General features: G+C 41.9%; 1 protein-coding gene and 1 long non-coding RNA gene across 4 annotated transcripts in view; one reads left to right on the top strand and one right to left on the bottom strand.

Moving 5' to 3' along the window:
* ryr2a (ryanodine receptor 2a (cardiac)) overlaps positions 1-19,404 on the top strand; it is a 723,597-nt gene that overhangs the window by 193,491 nt on the left and 510,702 nt on the right. For all 3 annotated transcript variants that reach the window (XM_034193918.1, XM_034193917.1, XM_034193919.1), the window contains exons 22-25: positions 1,773-1,876; positions 4,004-4,087; positions 8,737-8,896; positions 11,428-11,575. In XM_034193918.1, coding sequence (XP_034049809.1) covers positions 1,773-1,876; positions 4,004-4,087; positions 8,737-8,896; positions 11,428-11,575 — 496 coding nt within the window. The remainder of the gene's footprint in view (positions 1-1,772; positions 1,877-4,003; positions 4,088-8,736; positions 8,897-11,427; positions 11,576-19,404) is intronic.
* On the bottom strand, positions 960-15,459 carry LOC117530953. Its single transcript, XR_004566491.1, has 3 exons — positions 15,394-15,459; positions 2,256-2,262; positions 960-970 (listed from the first exon to the last, which is right to left on the bottom strand). It is a non-coding gene; the product is annotated as an uncharacterized LOC117530953 (long non-coding RNA).

The following is a 19,404-nucleotide window of genomic DNA, read 5'->3' as shown; positions in this document are numbered from 1 at the left end:
TGTCTGACCTCACGCAAACCTTGTCTGGCCTCATACAAACCTCATCTGACCTCAGGCAAACCTCATTTGACCTCAGGCCAACCTTGTCTTACCTCACGTAAAAGTGGTCTGACCTCACATACACCTCATGTCACCTCACTCACACCTCATCCGACCTCAGTCACACCTTGTGTGACTTCAACCAAACCTAAATTGACCTCACTGACACCTCATCTGACTTCACTTAACCTTGTGTGACCTCACGCAAACCTCGTCTGACCTCACTCACACCTCGTATGACCTCAGGCATGCCTCGTCTGACCTCGGAAACATTGTCTGACCTTATGCAAGCTTTGTCTCACCTCACACAAACTTCGTCTGACCTCACGCAAACCTCATCTGACCTCACTCACACCTCAGTTGCACCTTGTGTGACTTCACACAAACCGAACCTGACCTCACTCACCCCTTGTCTGACCTCATGCAAACCTTGTCAGACCTCACTCACACCTCCTCTGATCTCACTTAACCTTGTCTGACCTCAGGAAAGTCTTGTCTGATCTCACTCACACCTTATGTGACCTCATTTGCACCTCGTGTGACCTCACACAAACCTCCTCTGTCCTCACTCACACCGAGTCTGACCTCACTCACACGTCGTTTAACCTCAGGCAAGCCTGGTCTGACCTCAGACATGCCTGTTCTGACCTCATGCAAACTTGGTCTGACCTCATGTAAAACTTGTCTGACCTCACTCACACGTCATCTGACCTCACGCAAACCTCATGTGACCTCACGCAAAACTCTCCTGACCTCACTCACACCTAGTATGACCTCTCTCACACCTCCTCTGACCTCTCTCACACCTCATCTGACCTCACTTGACCTCGTCTGACCTCAGGGAAGCCTCGTCTGACCTCGCTCACACCTCATCTGACCTCAGGCAAGCTTTGTGTGACCTCACACAAACCTTGTCTGACCTCTCTCACACCTTGTCTGACCTCATGCAAACCTCGTGTGTTCTCACTCACACCTTGTCTGACTTCACTCACATCTATTCTGATCTCACTTAACCCCAGGCAAGCCTCGTATGACCTCACACAAACATCTGACCTCAGGCAAGCCTCGTCTGACCTCACGCAAACCTTGTCTGACCTCACTCACAGCTCACCTGATCTCACACAAACCTATCTGACCTCAGGCAAGCCTCGTCTGACTTCATGCAACCTTGTCTGACCTCACGCAAACCTTGTTTGACCTCAGGCAAGCCCTGTCTGACCTCACTCACATCTCGTCTGACCTCACGCAAACCTTGTCTGACCTCACTCACATCTCGTCTGACTTCATGCAAACCTTGTCTGACCTCACGCAAACCTTGTTTGACCTCCAGCAAGCCCTGTCTGACCTCACTCACACCTCGTCTGACCACTTGTCTCTTCTTGTTGTAAAACACCCACTTTGAATGAAAACAAATGACAGCTGGTTGCTTTGCTTCTGTCTTTTGTATGTAATGTGACCAAGAGGTGACAGGGTCCCAGGCATGCTTGACAACATTAACAGTACTGTCAGTCTACCATTTGCTGGACAAACTATACGAATGAAAGCATTTCTAACAACCAAAGTGTTTTTATGATTTTTTTTGATTTGGTAAAATAAACACGGAAATAATGTTTATCTCAATATCTTTGTGAAAGGCTCCTATTGGCTGATCATAGCTCACTGATATTTTGGTCCGACCCTGCTTGGAAGTGTTGATTTTTTTTTAAGTGTTTGTGTGTGACTCTGTATCTCAGGTGCGAGATGATAATAAACGACAGCATCCATGCCTGGTGGAGTTCTTCAGACTTCCTGAACAGGAGCGAAGCTACAACCTCCAAATGTCTCTGGAGACTCTCAAGTAAAGCCTCAGTGTTTGTGAAAGATATCTGTCCAACAGCAGCACACACGACGGACACGTGTGCCTTTCACACCGTTTCATCAAATTTTGTTCACATGTTTGTGTTGAATCAAAAATGGAGATTTTTCAGGAGGAACACTGAAGTCACAAATCAGTGCTTTGCCTCCTTAATCCATGAAAAGTAAATCCCTACGGCCATGCCCTTGTTTGCACTCGAGGTCGCCACAGCAAATCCAAGGTGGATCTGTATGTTGAATTGGCACAGGTTTTACACTGGATACATGCAACTCCACATTACAAGGAGAAATGTGGCAGGAGTGGGGTTTGAACCGGGAACCTTCTGCACTGAAATCAAGCACACTAATCACTTGGCCACCACCCCTTCCCTGCCTCCTCAATCCATCAATCTGATTAATATCATCCAATCACATTCATGCTGGTTCAGATGGAAACATGGAAACCTGTTCTCCCGTCACTCTATATGAATCAGTTTTCCCAGGAGAATCCTCACAGCTATTCTTTGAAAATCATTTCCACTAAATTAGATTTCTTACGTAATCTCTGATGGATCCAGTTTTTTCTAACAAATATATCTAAGGACCCGGTCCCACTGGTGTTTAGGAAGATTTGCGTATGGATTGCGCACAAAAGTGGCTCATATTCGCTAAATAGCTGCAATATCCATGAAACATGCTTGTATGAGTTGGCCAAAATCCGCACACATCTGCAATTATCCGCAGAAGCACGTTTGTCCATTGCCAGGATTTTTGAGCTGCACAAAACTTTGGTTGCGTATGACATCCGCCTTACATACTCAATAGATACTCAAGCTATGTGCTGTATATCTGCCGTTATCCGCTGATATCCACAACTAACGGGGATTTGCGGCTTGGCAGCGGACTGGAACAGTGTGTAAAACGGATATATAGCGTGTCCATCATGTCCACATCATGGACTAAAATAAGTTGTAGCGAATGCATACAGATTGGCCACGGATAAAGCGTTTGTATTACATCTGCTTTGCATCTGATTTGCTGACAGTCTGCGAATGCATAACAAACATGTCACGTAAACCCAAAATACTATATGTGGCAGAAGTCGACATACCTGCCAGTCAATGCTAGTCCAGCTGTGGAGACGTATGACGTAATAGCTGCTGCCATCCAACAACATACTGTAAATCCCAGCTGCAGAGACGTCAGCCGTGGACCTCAGTTCCCTTTCAGGACTTTTATTTAACACCAACAAAAGGAAGAGTTGCTGTTACAGCTGCAACTCACACTCTTTTTTCATGACTCCCTCAAAAAAGAACACCGTCTCACAACCCAGAGTGGCTTCCCCCCTCCCGCTCCCCAAACTCATGAACAGTTAACCCTTGCATGACAACATGAACATCAACTCTATGATCATTACAATACCAATGAACTTGTTCAAGTCCAGCAGATGCTGTGGTGTTGGTGTGAATAGTGATGTCGAAGGCCCGAGTGTGCTTCTCTTATGACCGCAATGCAAATGCCGCGCACGCGCAACATGTGCGCGATGCATTCACAACACATCCGTAATGCTGCTGTGATAATCGCAATGCGTTCGATCCATTTCCTCAATACATGCATTATACATCCATGATTGTTCTTCATATATTTGCTATACATTATGAATATATCCATGATTCATCCTGGGACATTTGTCATTTTTCGCCACTTTTGTTGTGGATGGCAACGAATGCCCGTAATTTGTATACTCAATTCATGCGCAATTAACCCTCTCTCCAGTGGGACCGGGCTCTTAGGTGAAGTTCTGGAAATAAGTTGATGAACTCCAAATGATCAGCTTGAGGGTGATACTCAAGCTGATCATTTGGAGTTTGTAAGAAGCGCCGCACTTCAGGTCAATATGCTGACAGTGGTGTTGCAGTCGTTTTAATGGATGCTTCCGTCATTCACAACCATTATGTTATCTGCACCAGTTCCCAGCATGCCACAGGGCTGAGATAAATGGCTCATTTATGGGTTCACAGCCATTGTCCAATTTATTGGAGTTATTTTATTTATTGTCTGTATTTATTTTTTTCATCACTGACCTGGTTGGAAGGACTGACTTTTGGCCTCGGCTGTGTGTATGTTGCAGAACTCTCCTGGCCTTGGGTTGCCATGTTGGCCTCGCTGATGAACATGCTGTACAAAAGGTCAAGAGCATGAAACTACCAGCAACGTAAGTCATCCATTAATGCACCAAATCAAACAGGTCAATAATAATAATAATAATAATAATAATAATAATAATAATTGCGGGATTGTTATGGAGCACGATCCGTGGCTACAGCACTGACAGGAAGGAAAGCGCTGCTCGCTTTTTTTCTCCAGACGTCGAGCCTGGAGCCAGAGCTTAACTTTATGTGGTGTGATCGTTTTAGACTATGAAATTGATAATTACAACTGTACTGATGTCATTCCCTTAATTCGCCTGTGCTGCAATCAGGTTTTGTCGTCTCCATTCGTTTGTCACAATACAATAAATAAAGAGGTACATTTTAAAAATAAAGAAATCTGACAAATTAGGCGTGTCTTATTAACTGAGCGAGCAAATATCCACATGTCAAGAATTATTGACATGTGAAAAGAGAATACAGTGGTCCCTCGCTATAACGCGGCCTTGCAGTCCCGCGGAGTATTTAGTCCAATTTTGCATGCTATTAATTTTTTTTACAGTGTTCTGTGTTCTGCGTGTCTGTTTATAAGAATCCTCTCGCCCAGACGAAGAAAGAGCGCCAACAACTAGGCCTACTCATAACTGTGTTTCTCACACGGAAACAGCACCTGCTGCTGCGAGCTGCGAGTGGAAAAGGCGCAGCATCAGGATGCAGGCCCGATCTGTGGAATACTGGTCAGTCACTATTAATAATTTCTTATGTGTCCAACCTCGTTCGTTGATCGTTATAATTAAATTCGTTAGTTCTAAATGCCATCATAATTATTTATAGGAAAACGTTCTATTTTTATTTCTCAAACAAATGTTTGGGCCTGAAAACAGTTTGGTTTTATTTTCCTACTAAGGTTTGAACTTTGAGAGTGTTTACACACGAGAGAAAAGTGAGAAAATGTTCATGCCTGATTGTGAAAGTGTATAATGTGGGTTTACAGGGGTTTTGCAGCTTTGAAACGTCTATAATAATTGTAAAAAATAACGCTGACTACGTCGCAGTTTCGCGTATTACGGGCTATTTTTTAGAACATAACTCCCGCGATAAATGAGGGACCACTGTAACACTTTATTGATTATATACTACAAAACAATTGATACAACGGCCACTTTCGGCGCTCTATTGGCATGCGTCGTGATTGGTGGAGTTCTTTTTCTTTGCCGTCTTCCTGACTTCCATGTCGTAAAACGAGGGTGTGTCTGAAGCGGAGTCTGAATATTTATGGGCGTGTTTATTATAATTACGGTCGTTTCCACCCACCGCATTTATCAAGATCACGTCAGGCGTACACCAGAAATGGGCAGGTGCGCACTGCTTGATACATGTCACGGCAACTTTGGTGTATTTCAAGTTTATGCCGTAAATTTACGCCACAAGTGCGCAACATTGATACATGAGGCCCACTATGTTTGTACATCCCACTCAGTGTTGAATTGAGCGCACATGCAGATGTACTAAATTCCTCCCTCTCCACGCCCTATTTAAGTAGGCAAATTCATGTAAATAGGCTCTGGGACATGGGATTCCCTTCTGTCTGATCATTTCACATGAACATGAAAAAGAAATTGTACAACCCCAATTACAGTAAAGTTGGGACGTTGTGTAAAATGTAAATAAAAACAGAATACATTGATTTGCAAATCCTCTTCAACCTATATTTAACTGAATACACCACAAAGACAAGATATTTAATGTTCAAACTGATAGACTTTTTTGTTTTGGTGCAAATATTTACTTATTTTGAAATGGATGCCTGCAACACATTTCAAAATGTGTTGGGCAACTTACACATCTGTGATGACACCTTCAATGCTGAAAGGTCCATCCAGGTTTTGGAGCAACACATGCTGCCATCCAAGCAACATCTTTTTCAGGGACGTCCCTGCTTATTTCAACAAGACAATGCCAAGCCACATTCTGCACGTGTTACAACAGCGTGGCTTCGTAGTAAAAGAGTGCAGGTACTAGACTGGCCTGTCTGCAGTCCATCCAGGCAGGCATCCATTTCAAAATGATCAAATATTAGCACACAAACAAAAGTTTATCAGTGTGAATATTAAATATCTTGTCTTTGTGATGTATTCAGTTGAATATAGGTTGAAGAGGATTTGCAAATCATTGTATTCTGTTTTTATTTACATTTTACACAACATCCCAACTTCATTGGAATTGGGGTTGTACATAGTGTTAGCTACAGGTGACTGGAAATGATGTGGAGACACTCAGAGAAAGTTTATTGGTTACCCTGTTAAAAGGAATGAATATGAAATGGAAATAAAGTAATGGGAGTGTGTGTGTGTGTGTGTGTGTGTGTGTGTGTGTGTGTGTGTGTGTGTGTGTGTGTGTGTGTGTGTGTGTGTGTGTGTGTGTGTGTGTGTGTGTGTGTGTGTGTGTGTGTGGCCGTAAATGCTGTGAGCTCAGAGCAGAGCACACACACTGAAGTTAAAACAAATGAGGTGCACCGCGGCTGAACGTGTGTGATATTCACAACTTTACACATGCATTTATTGACAAATACTGAACACAGGGAGACAGCCTGTGCTCTGCAGCTCTACTTTCACCATCAAGCAAAGCACAAATGGTACATTAAATGGTCTGCATTTATATAGCGCTTTTCCATCTGTATCAGATGGTCAAAGTGCTTTACAATTTTGCCTCACATTCACCCATTCACACAAACACACTCACATCCTGATGCCAAGGTGCTGCCATGCAAGTTGGGGATTAAGGACCTTGCCCAAGAGTCTTTAGTAATTTTCTGATCAAGCGGGTCGATGATCCTCTGGTCTGAAGCTCAATGCTTAACCAATAGACCCTCACCTCCCCATAGACTATCACCTCCCCATAAAAAGACATTAATAAAAAGATGTTAATAATAATAAAAACATATTTGAATGCGTACATGTCCAAATGTGTCCACGTTTGTTTTCATTTGGAACAATTACACAAATAAACTATTTACTCACTAAGCAGCCATCCATCATGCACTGTGCCAGCCTCTTGCCTGTTCCTAACCCAATGCATTTGAGCGTCACATATGACTTGTACATTGATGGAATGAAAATGTTTCCCATTAACAAAAACAAATTCATCATTTGATGTTGCCTTTATAGCAATATATGTACAGTCAGTAGCTCCGATTACATTAAGAAAACCAGCTCTTGCTGCAAATAGCACTTTAATGTTGGAATGTGATGTTCCTGGATGACATTTGGATGATTCCATCCCACACAGCTGGCATGGCTCAGCTTAAGGTTGACTGGTGCATTTCTGACCGATCAGCCAGCTCATGCTGGAATGCCCCTGTTGCCAGGAAGCCCAGCGTGGTCAGCACCTGTGTGGGCACAGACACCCGCCTGGCTCATCGCTGTATTGGTTCTCTGGGCCAGCTGCAGTTCTGCGTGCAATTCCAGTAGCAGTGACTTTGGTAATTGAAATCACCTTATGAGCCAATTATCCTCATTTGCAAATAAATCCTTGCATTTCCTGAATCCACGCTTACATTAGATTGCATCATTTGCAAGGTCCTCTAACAATGCTAACGCAGCCATTGTTAGTGCTATTTTACGCATCACTTTGTGCATGCTTTTATAGCCACTCATATAATTGCAAATACCTGGATTTGTTAATTGATCATCAGTGTGTCTCTGATGTGCACATCACTCTGACGACTTCTAGTTTTCACACTATTAACAGTGTCCCAGCATCACCTCTACGTGATGGCAGTGGACCAATAGCTGTAGAAACGTGCGTACTCCAGCGATGAATTTGGCGTGATGCACTGCACATTTCCACAGTCATTTCACTTTTGATACATCTGAACATTAGCATGTGTGGAGATGGACGTATGCCACATTTTTGTGCATACGCAGCCTTTGTACATGAGGCTCCTGGTGACTTGAAAAGCCTTGTTTTGAAAAACACACATGACATTGTAACTTACTGTACGGCCAGAGCTTGTTAATCATTATGAGAAATAATGTTACTGCAATATGGCATTAAAAAAAAAATCAAATGACAATATTTAGTGGGACATACTGCACCACTGCCATGACTATTACAGCCACAGTTCGAGAGTCTCGCTACAATGACAGTTACATGAAGAGGACGAGCCTGGAAGTCACATTCCATCACTTAGTGGAAAAGCTCTTATTTCAGTATTGTGTTTTGTTGACATTCTAAAAATATCACTAAACTTTTGTGCAAATCTGTCATGGAACTCCAGCTCCTGTCTTCACTTCCTCATCTTATGTCTTTGAAGAAAGTTTTTTTATAGTCACTTTTGAAAAAGTTGTGCTTCTGTCTTCTGATGGAATGCTGTGAAGAAGGATTCATGAAGATCGGTGACAGACTCATAACTTTTGTTTCACTTTGTTTCAAGCTGAGCACTTTTACAGCTTATATTCATTAATCAACATAGTTTGATATGATTTCAAAGCACATATACCTTTACAAACTAAGGTCACATGACAACAAACTGAGCAAACTCATAAACTCTCTGCTCGAGTTTTTGTTCCTGTTAAAGTTTAGCGATCTTTGAAGATTTTACAGTGTTATCTTTCATCAGAAACTTTCACAGTGCCTCAAACATCACAGTGAGGAGATTCTCGTGCAGCTGGCTCACTTACAATATGTTATTTCCAACTGTTACTGTTTGTAGTTATGAGTTGTCCAGTGGTTATAAACCTGCTCCTCTGGACCTGAACCACATGAAGCTAACCTCCACGCAAGAGGCCATGGTGGACAAACTGGCCGAGAACGCACACAACGTCTGGGCACGAGATCGCATCCGCCAGGGGTGGACCTACGGCATCCAACAGGTAGTGCAGGAAAAGAAGAGATTTTTGAGTGTATTATGAGGCTCAGACTGAAGGATTGTCTTGGTGTTCTGTCTTTTGTCTCAGTCTACACTCCGATTGTGGTGAGTGATGTCTCACTGAGGGAGACTTTTATTTGCAGCTTGACTCTGTGATTGAGCAATGACCCAGAGATGACACTCTACTTGTCAGGGATGATTTCAGTGTGACCACTAACATCAAGAAGGGTCACTCAGTTCCTACAGATTGGGTAACTGATGTAAAAATGGTTCAGTGCTTCTTGACTTTGCAAAAATTTCAGGTGATACAACTTGCTGGATCATGGTTTCAACATCCAGTCATGCCCTTTGAGATAGTATTCTAATACCAGTGGAGTTGCTTAGAAGGTTGACATGTTCTCATTGGAAAATGCTGCACAGTACTGCAGAACTGTAGTGTCCATAGATGTGCATAGTTGTGAATTATAAGCACAAACATAGTGTAGTTTCATTGGTGATTCTGTTGAGGTCTTGTCCTCCAAGCAGTATGTGCAGACTTCAAGATCAGACTGTTTTTCAGACTGGAGGACTTTCAGCCATGTACACAGTTGGCAATACAAATAAAATGTGGGGGTTCTTCTGCAACCAGAACCTGATAGTTGCTGGGGATTGGTTTGGTGTCACTACTGTCCACAAGAGGAGGTGTTTCATATGTTAGGACATACTGATCATCGTTCAGAGGAGTCATAGTGTACAGCTTGATGGAAACTCAAGACTGATTGGGGAGTTGATAAAGTAGGCTGTGATGGCCCTGAGAGTAGACAAGAAGGTGTTTGTTAAATATTGATTTGCTGCGTATGGTCCTTCAGCATGCTTACAAAGGAATCAAACCAATTCATTGATCCAAACCTTCCTGTCACAGATGTGGTGGATGATGGCTCAGTCCTGACAGATGCCTCTGCAGTACGAGGTCTGTTAGAAAAGTATCAGACCTTTTTATTTTTTGCAATAACCTTATGGATTTGAATCATGTGTGATTGCATCAGCCAAGCTTGAACCTTCGTGCGCATGCAGGAGTTTTTTCACGCCTGTTGGTTGTGTCATTCGCCTGTGAGCACGCTTTGTGGGAGGAGTGGTCCAGCCCACTCGGCAGATTTTCATTGTCAAGAAAATGGCCGAGCGACTGCCGCTTTGCTGCATCAAAATTTTTTCAGAAACTGTGAGAGACAGCCACGTGGAAACCATTCGGAAACTTCAGGTGGCTTTCGGTGAAGATCTTATGGGCATTACACAGATTAAGGAGCATTACAACCGGATTAAAGATGGCCCACAGCGGCTGATGGCGCGCCTCGCTTCGAGCGGCCATCGACAGGCTGAAACGACCAGATCATTTCCAAAGTGAAGGCTGTGTTGATCTGGGACGTTGTCTGACTTCCAGAGAAATGACAAGAGAGGTGGACATAGCACTTTTTCAGCACACTACACTGTTACAGGAGATTTTGTCATGAAAACAGGAGCGGAGGAATCCACCACGGAAAATCCGACGAGGGGGGTGGACCAGTGCTCACTCAAAGCGTGCTCACAGGCGAATGACGCAACCGACAGGCGTGAAAAAACTCACGCATGCACACGAAGGTTCAAGCTTGGCTTATGCAATCACACGTGATTCAAATCCATAAGGTTATTGCAAAAAAGAAAAAGCTCCGATACTTTTCTAACAGACCTCGTATTTTTCCTTTTAATCAGCTACTTTGAGCAGTTGTATAAGACTAACCCTCCTGCTGAGATGATAGACATCAGAAGTGGCAGACATCCTGTGGCTGACACTTCTGACTTCACACACAACCAGTCAGCTGTGAACCACAAAATATTTGTGAGGTCACAAAGGCTGCAAAACAGGCAATGGCAAGGACAGCTCCAGTGATCTGTGGCATTGTAGCCGAGCTCCTTCAGGTGGTTAGAGATACTGTTCTCGTCCCCCTGGAAGCAATCTTTGTTTCTGTCTGGGAGATTGATATCATATGTACAGATTTGAAAAAAGGCTTGTGCCCCCTGGAAAAACATGAATGATCACTTGGACTGCAGTAAGTACAGGGATACTGGACTGCTCTCTGTACCATTAAAGGTATTGCAAGGATTATTCTTACAGGATTCAGCCCAAGTTTCTTGCCATTCAGCAACCAGAGCAGTCTTTCTTGACGAAACTCAAGACGTCAAAGCATGCTAGCTTTGCAGGTCCCCTTTGAATGCAAGTGTGAATGTGCTTCTTTGAAACCAGTGTTGATTGTTGCATACAGGTTGATTCGGTTGATCAGAGTGCTCTGTGGGACATCCTGAGGATTTGTGGAATTCTCAAGATGTTGCAGGACATCATAGGCATAGAATGAGTGAATGTGAAGGCATCACAGTTTGAGCATGAAAGCACTATGTAAATGCAATCCATTTACCATACACATGGTACAGCCTTGTCCTTACACTAAACAACTACAGAGTGGACTGTTTCTTGAGTTTTTTTGCTGTTTCATTTGTATTCTCTTCTGTCCAATCACTTGACAGGATGTAAAGAATCGCCGAAACCCTCGCCTTGTTCCGTACACCCTGCTGGATGAGCGGACCAAAAAGTCGAACAAAGATAGTCTGAGAGAGGCTGTCCGAACTCTGCTGGGATACGGCTACAACCTGGAAGCTCCAGACCAAGACCATGGTACAACATGTGCAGTAAATTCTGCTTCACTCACTGAATGTTTATTTTGATTCCTCTTGATACCATGCCATACCAGCTTAATTTATGAAGCACTTTACTACAACCAAAGCTGACCCAAAGTACTGTACACTAAAACATACAATTAAAACATTAAGACATATATTTAAACAAGTTAATAAATATTAAATCTAAAAACTATAAAATCTAAAAAACTAAGTCTCACTGTGGTCAAAAGCCAAAGAAAAAAGTTGCTTCTCTTACACCCAAAGGCAAACTGTTCCACAATGTAGGTGCAACAACAGAAAAGGCCCTGTCCCATCTGAGCTTCCTTTTAGATCTCGGTACCTCCAGGAACAGCTGGTCAGCTGACCTGACGACAAGGTATATAAGTGTGAAGAAGCCCAGAGAGGTACAATGGGGCTAAGCCATGAAGAGACTTAAAAACAAACGAGAATTTTAAAATGAACCCTAAAATATACAGGTAACTAATGAAGAGAGGCCAAGACAGGGGTAATGTGCGCTGTCCTTTGAGTTCCTGTCAAAAGTCGTGCAGCAGCATTCTGAACCAGCTGCAAACCTGAAAGCAGCGACTCACTGACTCCCACATGAAGTGAGTTACAGTAGTCCAAGTGAGATGAAATAAAAGCATGGATCACCATCTCAAAATGCTGCCTAGAAAGAAGAGGTTTCACTGTAGCCAAATGCCTTAAATGATAAATGCTAGATTTTACTACAGCTGCAGTTTGGCTGTCCATTTAAAATCACTGTCCATCTTAAAACCAAGATCAGCAATCACAGGCTTAAAATAAACCTCCAAGGGTCCCAAGTCAACAGAGGAAGACTCACATGGACCTCTAGGTCCAAACATCATCACCTCTGTTTTCTTTTCTTTAAAATTTAAAAAATTCAAAGCCAACCAAGTGTTAATATAATTGAAATATACCAGAAGCTGTTTCAAAGGAAGAACATCGTTCTGTTTCAAGGGCAAGTAAATTTGGCAGTCATCTGCATAACAATGGAATGAAATCCCATGTCTTCTAAGAATAAATCCCAAAGGCAGTAAAAACAATGAAAAAAGCAGTGGCCTTAAAATAGAGCCCTGTGGAACGCCATGTCAGAGGAACTGCAGATGATTCTGAAGCAAGAATATTCACAGAAAAAGTTCTATCTGCCAAATAAGACCTAAACCATTCGAGCGCAGTACCACCAATGCCCAATAACTGATATAATCGAGATATTAAAATATTATGGTTGACAGTGAAGATGATTAAGAATATTTTAGAAAATGCTGTTTTCTAAATGTACACAAAACACAATGATACAATGTAATGAAGATAGTAGAGGAGCTTGAATCTTTGACTGGACTGGGTTGCTTGACGCGAGGACATTTCGCTTCTAATCGCAGAAGCTTCCTCAGCTAAATTTCTTGCTCGGGTAGTCTGACTTCTGTCTTGACTCTTCATTTCTTCTCTCCAAGAGTCAAGACAGAAGTCAGACTAAGAAGAGCAAGAAATTCAGTTGAGGAAGGTTCTGCGATTAGAAGCGAAATGTTCTCGCATCAAGCAACCCAGTCCAGTCAAAGATTCAAGCTCCTCTACTATCTTCATTACATTGCTTCTCTACTATGGAAACCACCTGGACAACTGTTACCGTATTTTCTGAAATATAAATTGGAGTTAGTTTTTTGACTATTATATTGTAGAGGAATACTGAATATGAATTGGTCCTTTTTTTTTTCTTTTTTTTTGGTTGCTTGTTTGCCTACATTTATCCAAAAGGGTTTTTGTGAAGGCTGTCAGACATCCAAGACTTGGCTTGAATGATGGCATCAGACTGTTAAACTGTAAAACAATAAGAAAAAACCCACTTAGCAGTCTTCCTTCCACAACCCAGCGATATCTCTAGTCCAGTTTAGCATTTACCCACCCTTGCTGAAAAACTGGGCTAAGAAGTACTTCCATTTCTTGAGACTCCTTACAGTTTGCCAGAACCACTCTGAGGCTGACCAAAAGCCATTCTCCACAGCCTCACCAAACCAGTGGTGGGCATAGTTCAGGTAATCTCATAACAGATAATTATCGAAGCTAATGTTTTTGCTAAGGGATTAGCTTTTCAGATAAGTTTTAAAACCATCATCGGACCAATTATCTTCCGATAAATTTAGTTCCAACAACTTTCAGTCCGATAGCATTTTTTTTGCTGGTAAAGTGAGCAAAGTTTAACAGTCAAAAACGTTTGTAAACCTTAAAATCAAACATTTTAGTCCATCTGTTGTGTATTTGTTGTGTATTTGTGGCAGACTGGCTGCCTGTCGCTTGCTGATGACATCATTAAGTACAAGACATGAATGGCCGGTTGACACAGGGAGCATTGTGGGTAGTTTAGTTGAGGTTCACTTTGGACGTTACACTGTTACCATCTGTTCGACAAGCAAAACTGACTAATTTTAACATTATTTTATTTATTTCTTTGTGGCTGATGGGATAATTTAATCGCCAAGACTCAGTAGGGGAGAGAAGCTGTCAGGCGCAGTTGTGTGTACAGAGGGACTTTTCTTCACAGTTTAGACACTGTTTTGGATAAAAAAGGACACATTATTTCTTCAGATGAATCTGGCTGAAACTAACAGGTAAGAATTTATTTTACTAACGTGTCTTTTACTCTGCCAGTCAATGCATTAATGGACATATTTTGGTTGTTTAAGCCGCAGGGTTCAAAATGTGTCAAAAAGTAGCAGCTTTTTAGTTTGTAAATGATGGTGTATTTAATACCGAGATAAACTGTGACTTCTAATACCGTGTTTTACTGCTTTTGAAAGATGATGACAGTGTTTGGGGTTTTATTTTTTTATTCATTCATTTTTCATGCGTTCTTACGTGTTTGTGATCCTTGAATTTACCCAGCAGCGAAAAGTGAAATTGAAACTGGTTCATCAGAAACTGACAGTGTGATCTGATGTGGCCACATCTGAATCACTGCTAAAAGTTATCGGTTATCTGTAATAAAGATACAATTTTTAGTAGTTTATGGGTTTAGCATCATAAAAGATAACTTTTCAGTTATCGGATTAATGGTTATTGAAGTTAACTTTTTGGTTAGCTGTGCCCACCACTGCACCAAACTCTTCCCACAGCTGAGTTTTTGCCCTCCTAACCTGCCAGTATCCGCCTACTAATTCCAGAGTCCTTGGTGCCAACCCGACATAGAAAGCCTCCTTCCTTAGCCTAACAGCTTCTCTCACAGCAATAAGCATCTGCAACCATCTGACCACAACCTAGAGCAGCTGCTTCAGCAATGAAGAATTTGAACATGGACCACTCCAGCTCTGTATCCCCATCCTACTTTGTGAGGTTCTGTCAGAGAGGTGAGTAAAAGGTTGGCTGGACAGATTCTTGCAACACAAATTCCCAGAGATTTCTCATAACTCATTCAGGGTTTCCAGGTTTGTTTGGAGGTTTACCCTGCCATCTAACCCTGCTCATCACGAGGTTGTGATCAGTTGACATCTTCACCTGAGTGTTTAAGACACATGGTTGCAGCTCTGATGACATGATTACTACAGTCTTTGACCTTTAACCAAGGGGGCACTGATATCAAGTATACTTATGAACACCCTTGTGCTTGAACAAGGTGTTTGTGACATAAACTCTGTGACCAACACAGAGGTCCAGCAACAATACACCACTGTGGTTTGGATCAGGGGCCATTCCTCTTAATCATTCCCATCCAGGTTTCTCCATCAACATGCCAACATGAGCATTGAAGTCCCCCAGTAAAACTAAGGAGTCCTCAGCAGGAACCTTTTCCAGGATCCCAACTAGAGTCTCCAAGAAGGCTGGGTACTCTGAACTGCTGATTGGTGCATATGCACAAACAATAGTCAGATTCCCCTCTGCTAAATGAAGTCACATTGAGGCAGACTTCTCATTCACTGGGGAAAAACTCCAAAATCATGGCATTCATTAGGAGAACTTGTGAGTATTCGTACATTCACAAAGTTTTTTCACCCTGGACAACTCCAGAGAAATAGAGAGTTCAGTGCCTGTCAATGAACATGGTTTCAGAGCCCATAGTGCACATGAAGGTGAGCCTAATTCTAGTTTGTATTGCTCAATCTCCCACACTGGCTTGGGCTCCTTCCCCAACAGAAAGGTTCAAGGAGTCAAGTACCATAACAAGAGTACCATAACAAGTCTTTCCCATGCGTCTTATTCTAAAACAGGGGCGTCTTCTTGTGGATAACAGTTTTTCTTCTAGCTGTGAAGATGAATCACACTGAAAGCAGGCCGCGGGTGAGATTAAAAGACTATACAGGTGAACCTCATTAACTCGCGTATATGTAACTTGCATTTCGGCTTTAGTCATGGTCAATTTGTGTACCCTGAAAATTCAGACTACTGTGTAAGACTAGTCTATGTTTTTGGTCAACCTCATGAATTCATGGTTTCAGTTTTGTGGACCCCAACTTGCCCAAGTTAATGAAGTTCATCTGTATTTAGTCTGCGCCACTTTGTAGAGTTGCTGCTCTTTAGACCAGGGGGACAAATATCAAAGTGGGGTAGACTTGGACAGACTGCGGTTCTGCACATGCTGCATGTTTTCTGTTTTTTTTTTTTTTTTTTTTTTTTTTGTGGAAACATTATAGCACCACATACTACAGCGTATTTGGGTGATTTAAGTGTTTCATGAAATGTTAGGACACCAGCATTTTGAACAAATGTGAGATTTTGGCTTTTTCCACTCTGTAAAGGAATGATAACATGAGGAAGCTGAATGCATCTGGTGTCATGCTCACTTGAAGTACACGTCACGTGGAAAACCATGTCTCCGTGACCACAACAAAACGGTGACACACAAAGTTGCCCGAAAGTCGTGCAGTCAATGCAACAACTTCCAGCGATGTTTCTCACCGTAATGAAGGCTAGTAATGGTCAGTTCTTTGAAAATATGGATTGATTCTTGAAAAAACATTACTTCCTGAATTTTTTCTGTTCATGAAGTGATGTTTTCCTGTTTATTCTGCATTTTTGCTGTGTTTTCCATGTGTTCCATATGACTCTGTGCTTAAAAAGCTGGCTGCTAATTTAATTAATACAACTTTTACTTTAAGCAACCTGGAAATGTTTGAATGACTTAAAATGACAATGAAACAGTTAAATTCCGACCCAAGTGGTCCAGGTGTCCTATTTGTTCAGTAATAGCTTAGTTCAATCTTAGCTGTTCCACTCTGAGACATGATATAACAGCACTGGCATGCAATTTTAAAATAACTTATTTACGTCATATCATTTAGAACCTCATTATTTTGAATCTGCATGGCTATGAATGATAAATCCAGTCTACTACTGAATATCAGTTCAAATAAGTCTTACTGAATATTGTTCAATCAGTTTACATGCATTTTAGTGGGGAAGTAGAGCAAAAAAATTTTCATTTTGTGATAAAAGCATGGAATTTGGCACATACGAGGTCCGTTAGAAAAGTATCCGACCTTTTTCTTTTTTTCAAAAACCTGATGGATTTGAATCACGTGTGCTTGCATGAGCCAACCTTGAACCTTCGTGCGCATGCATGAACTTTTCCACGCCTGTCGATTGCGTCATTTACTTGCAAGCAGCCTTTGTGTGAGGATGGGTGTAGTCTCTTGTCCTTTTTTCTTTGCAAGGAAATGGCGGAATGACTGGAGCATCGCGACTGCATCAAATTTTGCCAGAAACTGAGCGACAGCCAGGTGGAAACCATTCGGATTATTCAGATGGCTTTCGGTGACGATCCTCTGGGCATCACACACATTAAGTAGGGGTACAACCGGTTTAAAGACGTCCGCACAACGGTGGAGAGCGCGCCACGCGCTGGTCGGCCATCAACACGCTGAAATGACGACATCATTCCAAAGTGAACTCTGTGGTGATGTGGGACCGTCGTGTGACTATCTGAAAATTGCGGAAGAGGTGGACATCAGCACTTTTTCGGCACATTCCACTGTGACAGAAGATTTTACCATGAAAAGAGTTGCAGCGAAATTCATCAGCACGAAGCTGATGGCGCAGCAAAAGCGCCTCCGTGTTGAAGTCTCACAGGACATGTTGTGACATGCCCAGCTCGTCCACAATTTCTCAGATAGTTACACGACTGAAAAGCCACCGAAAGCTATCTGAATCTTCCGAATGGTGGAAGAGGTCAGATACTTTTCTAACAGACCTTGTATATTCTAAATTAACTAATGTTAATTTTCATATATGGAGCCATCCTGGAGCTGACCTCTAATGAGCTACAGGGGGCAATAAAGAATTACACAGGGGTAAAAATTAAAAAATGCTCCAATCATGTTGACTACATCAAATTATTTATCTGATCATAGGAATTCCAAAAAGGTATAGTTGGGACTATCTATGACGGAATGTTCTGGAGTTATAGGGTAAAAACGGCAAAAATTGTGACAAAGATCAATTTCAGTTTGTACAGGGGTCAAAAGTTAAAGTTGCTCCAATTTTGGTAAAAAGTGATGCAAATTATTGGTTGAAATAAAAGGATTAATAAATGGAATAGTTATATATATATATATATATATATATATATACACACACACACACACACACACACACACACACACACACACACACACACACACACACACACACACACACACACACACACACACACACTTTGCACTAGGATACCAATTAAATTGCGTTGTATTTAATTTCTGCTTATCCTTTCTTGAACAGGAAAAAGAAACACAGCTCATATTTAATATTTTATATTTTTTCAAGATTTCTGTTGATCTGATTGTTTTCTTAACTGTCTCCACCTTATTTTTCCTTAAATCCTAGGAAAACAAATTACAAAACAATTCACAAAATGAATATACAGGAGATGTTGCCAGTGCACAGGACAGGAGGGCCTCAGAAAACAGATACCACACCCATCCCTGGATGGAGTCACACCTCCACCAGAGAGAGAGAGAAAAAAAAAACAGAAAAAGGCATCAGAAAGACAACAAATAAAGTATAATTGGTCAGCATTAAGCAACAAGAGGAACAAAAGAAATACTAACATGATCGGTGGCCACGAGCCCTAAGCTTCACTAAAAGACACAGAATTTAGGTAAAGTTGAGGCCACGGCCCGCTCTGTTTCCTAAGAAATTAATTTAAAAGGGTAAAAAGCATAGTAACGTACTATGCCAGTATGCTTGCCATACGAAATGGAAAATCAAAAGTCAAAAGTCAGGAATTGAAAGTCTCTACAGAATCTGACTGTTTTATTGACACAGGGAGATCATTCCACAGAACGGGCACGATAACAGAAAGCTCTGTGACCCACAGACTTTTTATTCACCCAAGGGACACAAAGTAGTCCTGCATCCTGAGAACGCAAAGCCGTGGCCGGTACGTAGGGCTTAATTAGGTCAGCTAAGTAGGGATGTGCCAGTCAGTAAACAATTTTATAGACTAGTAGCAGAACCTTAACATCTGATCTCACTGGGACAGAAAGCCACTGAAGAGATGCCAAAATGGGTGTAATATGGTCAAACTTTCTGCTTTGTGTCAAAAGTCTGGCTGCAGCATTTTGAACCAATTGGAGACTCCGAATGCTGGACTGCGGTAAACTAGAAAATAGAACATTGCAGTAGTCCAATCTAGAAGAGACAAATGCATGAATCAGGGTCTCAGCATCAGCCATAAACAGGATAGGACAAATCTTTGCAATAAATCTAAATCTTTTGCAGGTAGAAGAAAGCAGTCCTCATACTATCTCTAATGTGGAGGTCAAAGGAAAATGTAGGATCAAAAATTACCCCAAGGTTCCTCACTTTGTCTGTGTGATG

This window comes from Thalassophryne amazonica, chromosome 18, assembly GCF_902500255.1.
Source record: "Thalassophryne amazonica chromosome 18, fThaAma1.1, whole genome shotgun sequence".
Classification (NCBI taxonomy): domain Eukaryota; kingdom Metazoa; phylum Chordata; class Actinopteri; order Batrachoidiformes; family Batrachoididae; genus Thalassophryne; species Thalassophryne amazonica.
Note: the sequence above shows the minus strand (reverse complement) of the source record. Positions and strands in the feature narration are given on the sequence as shown.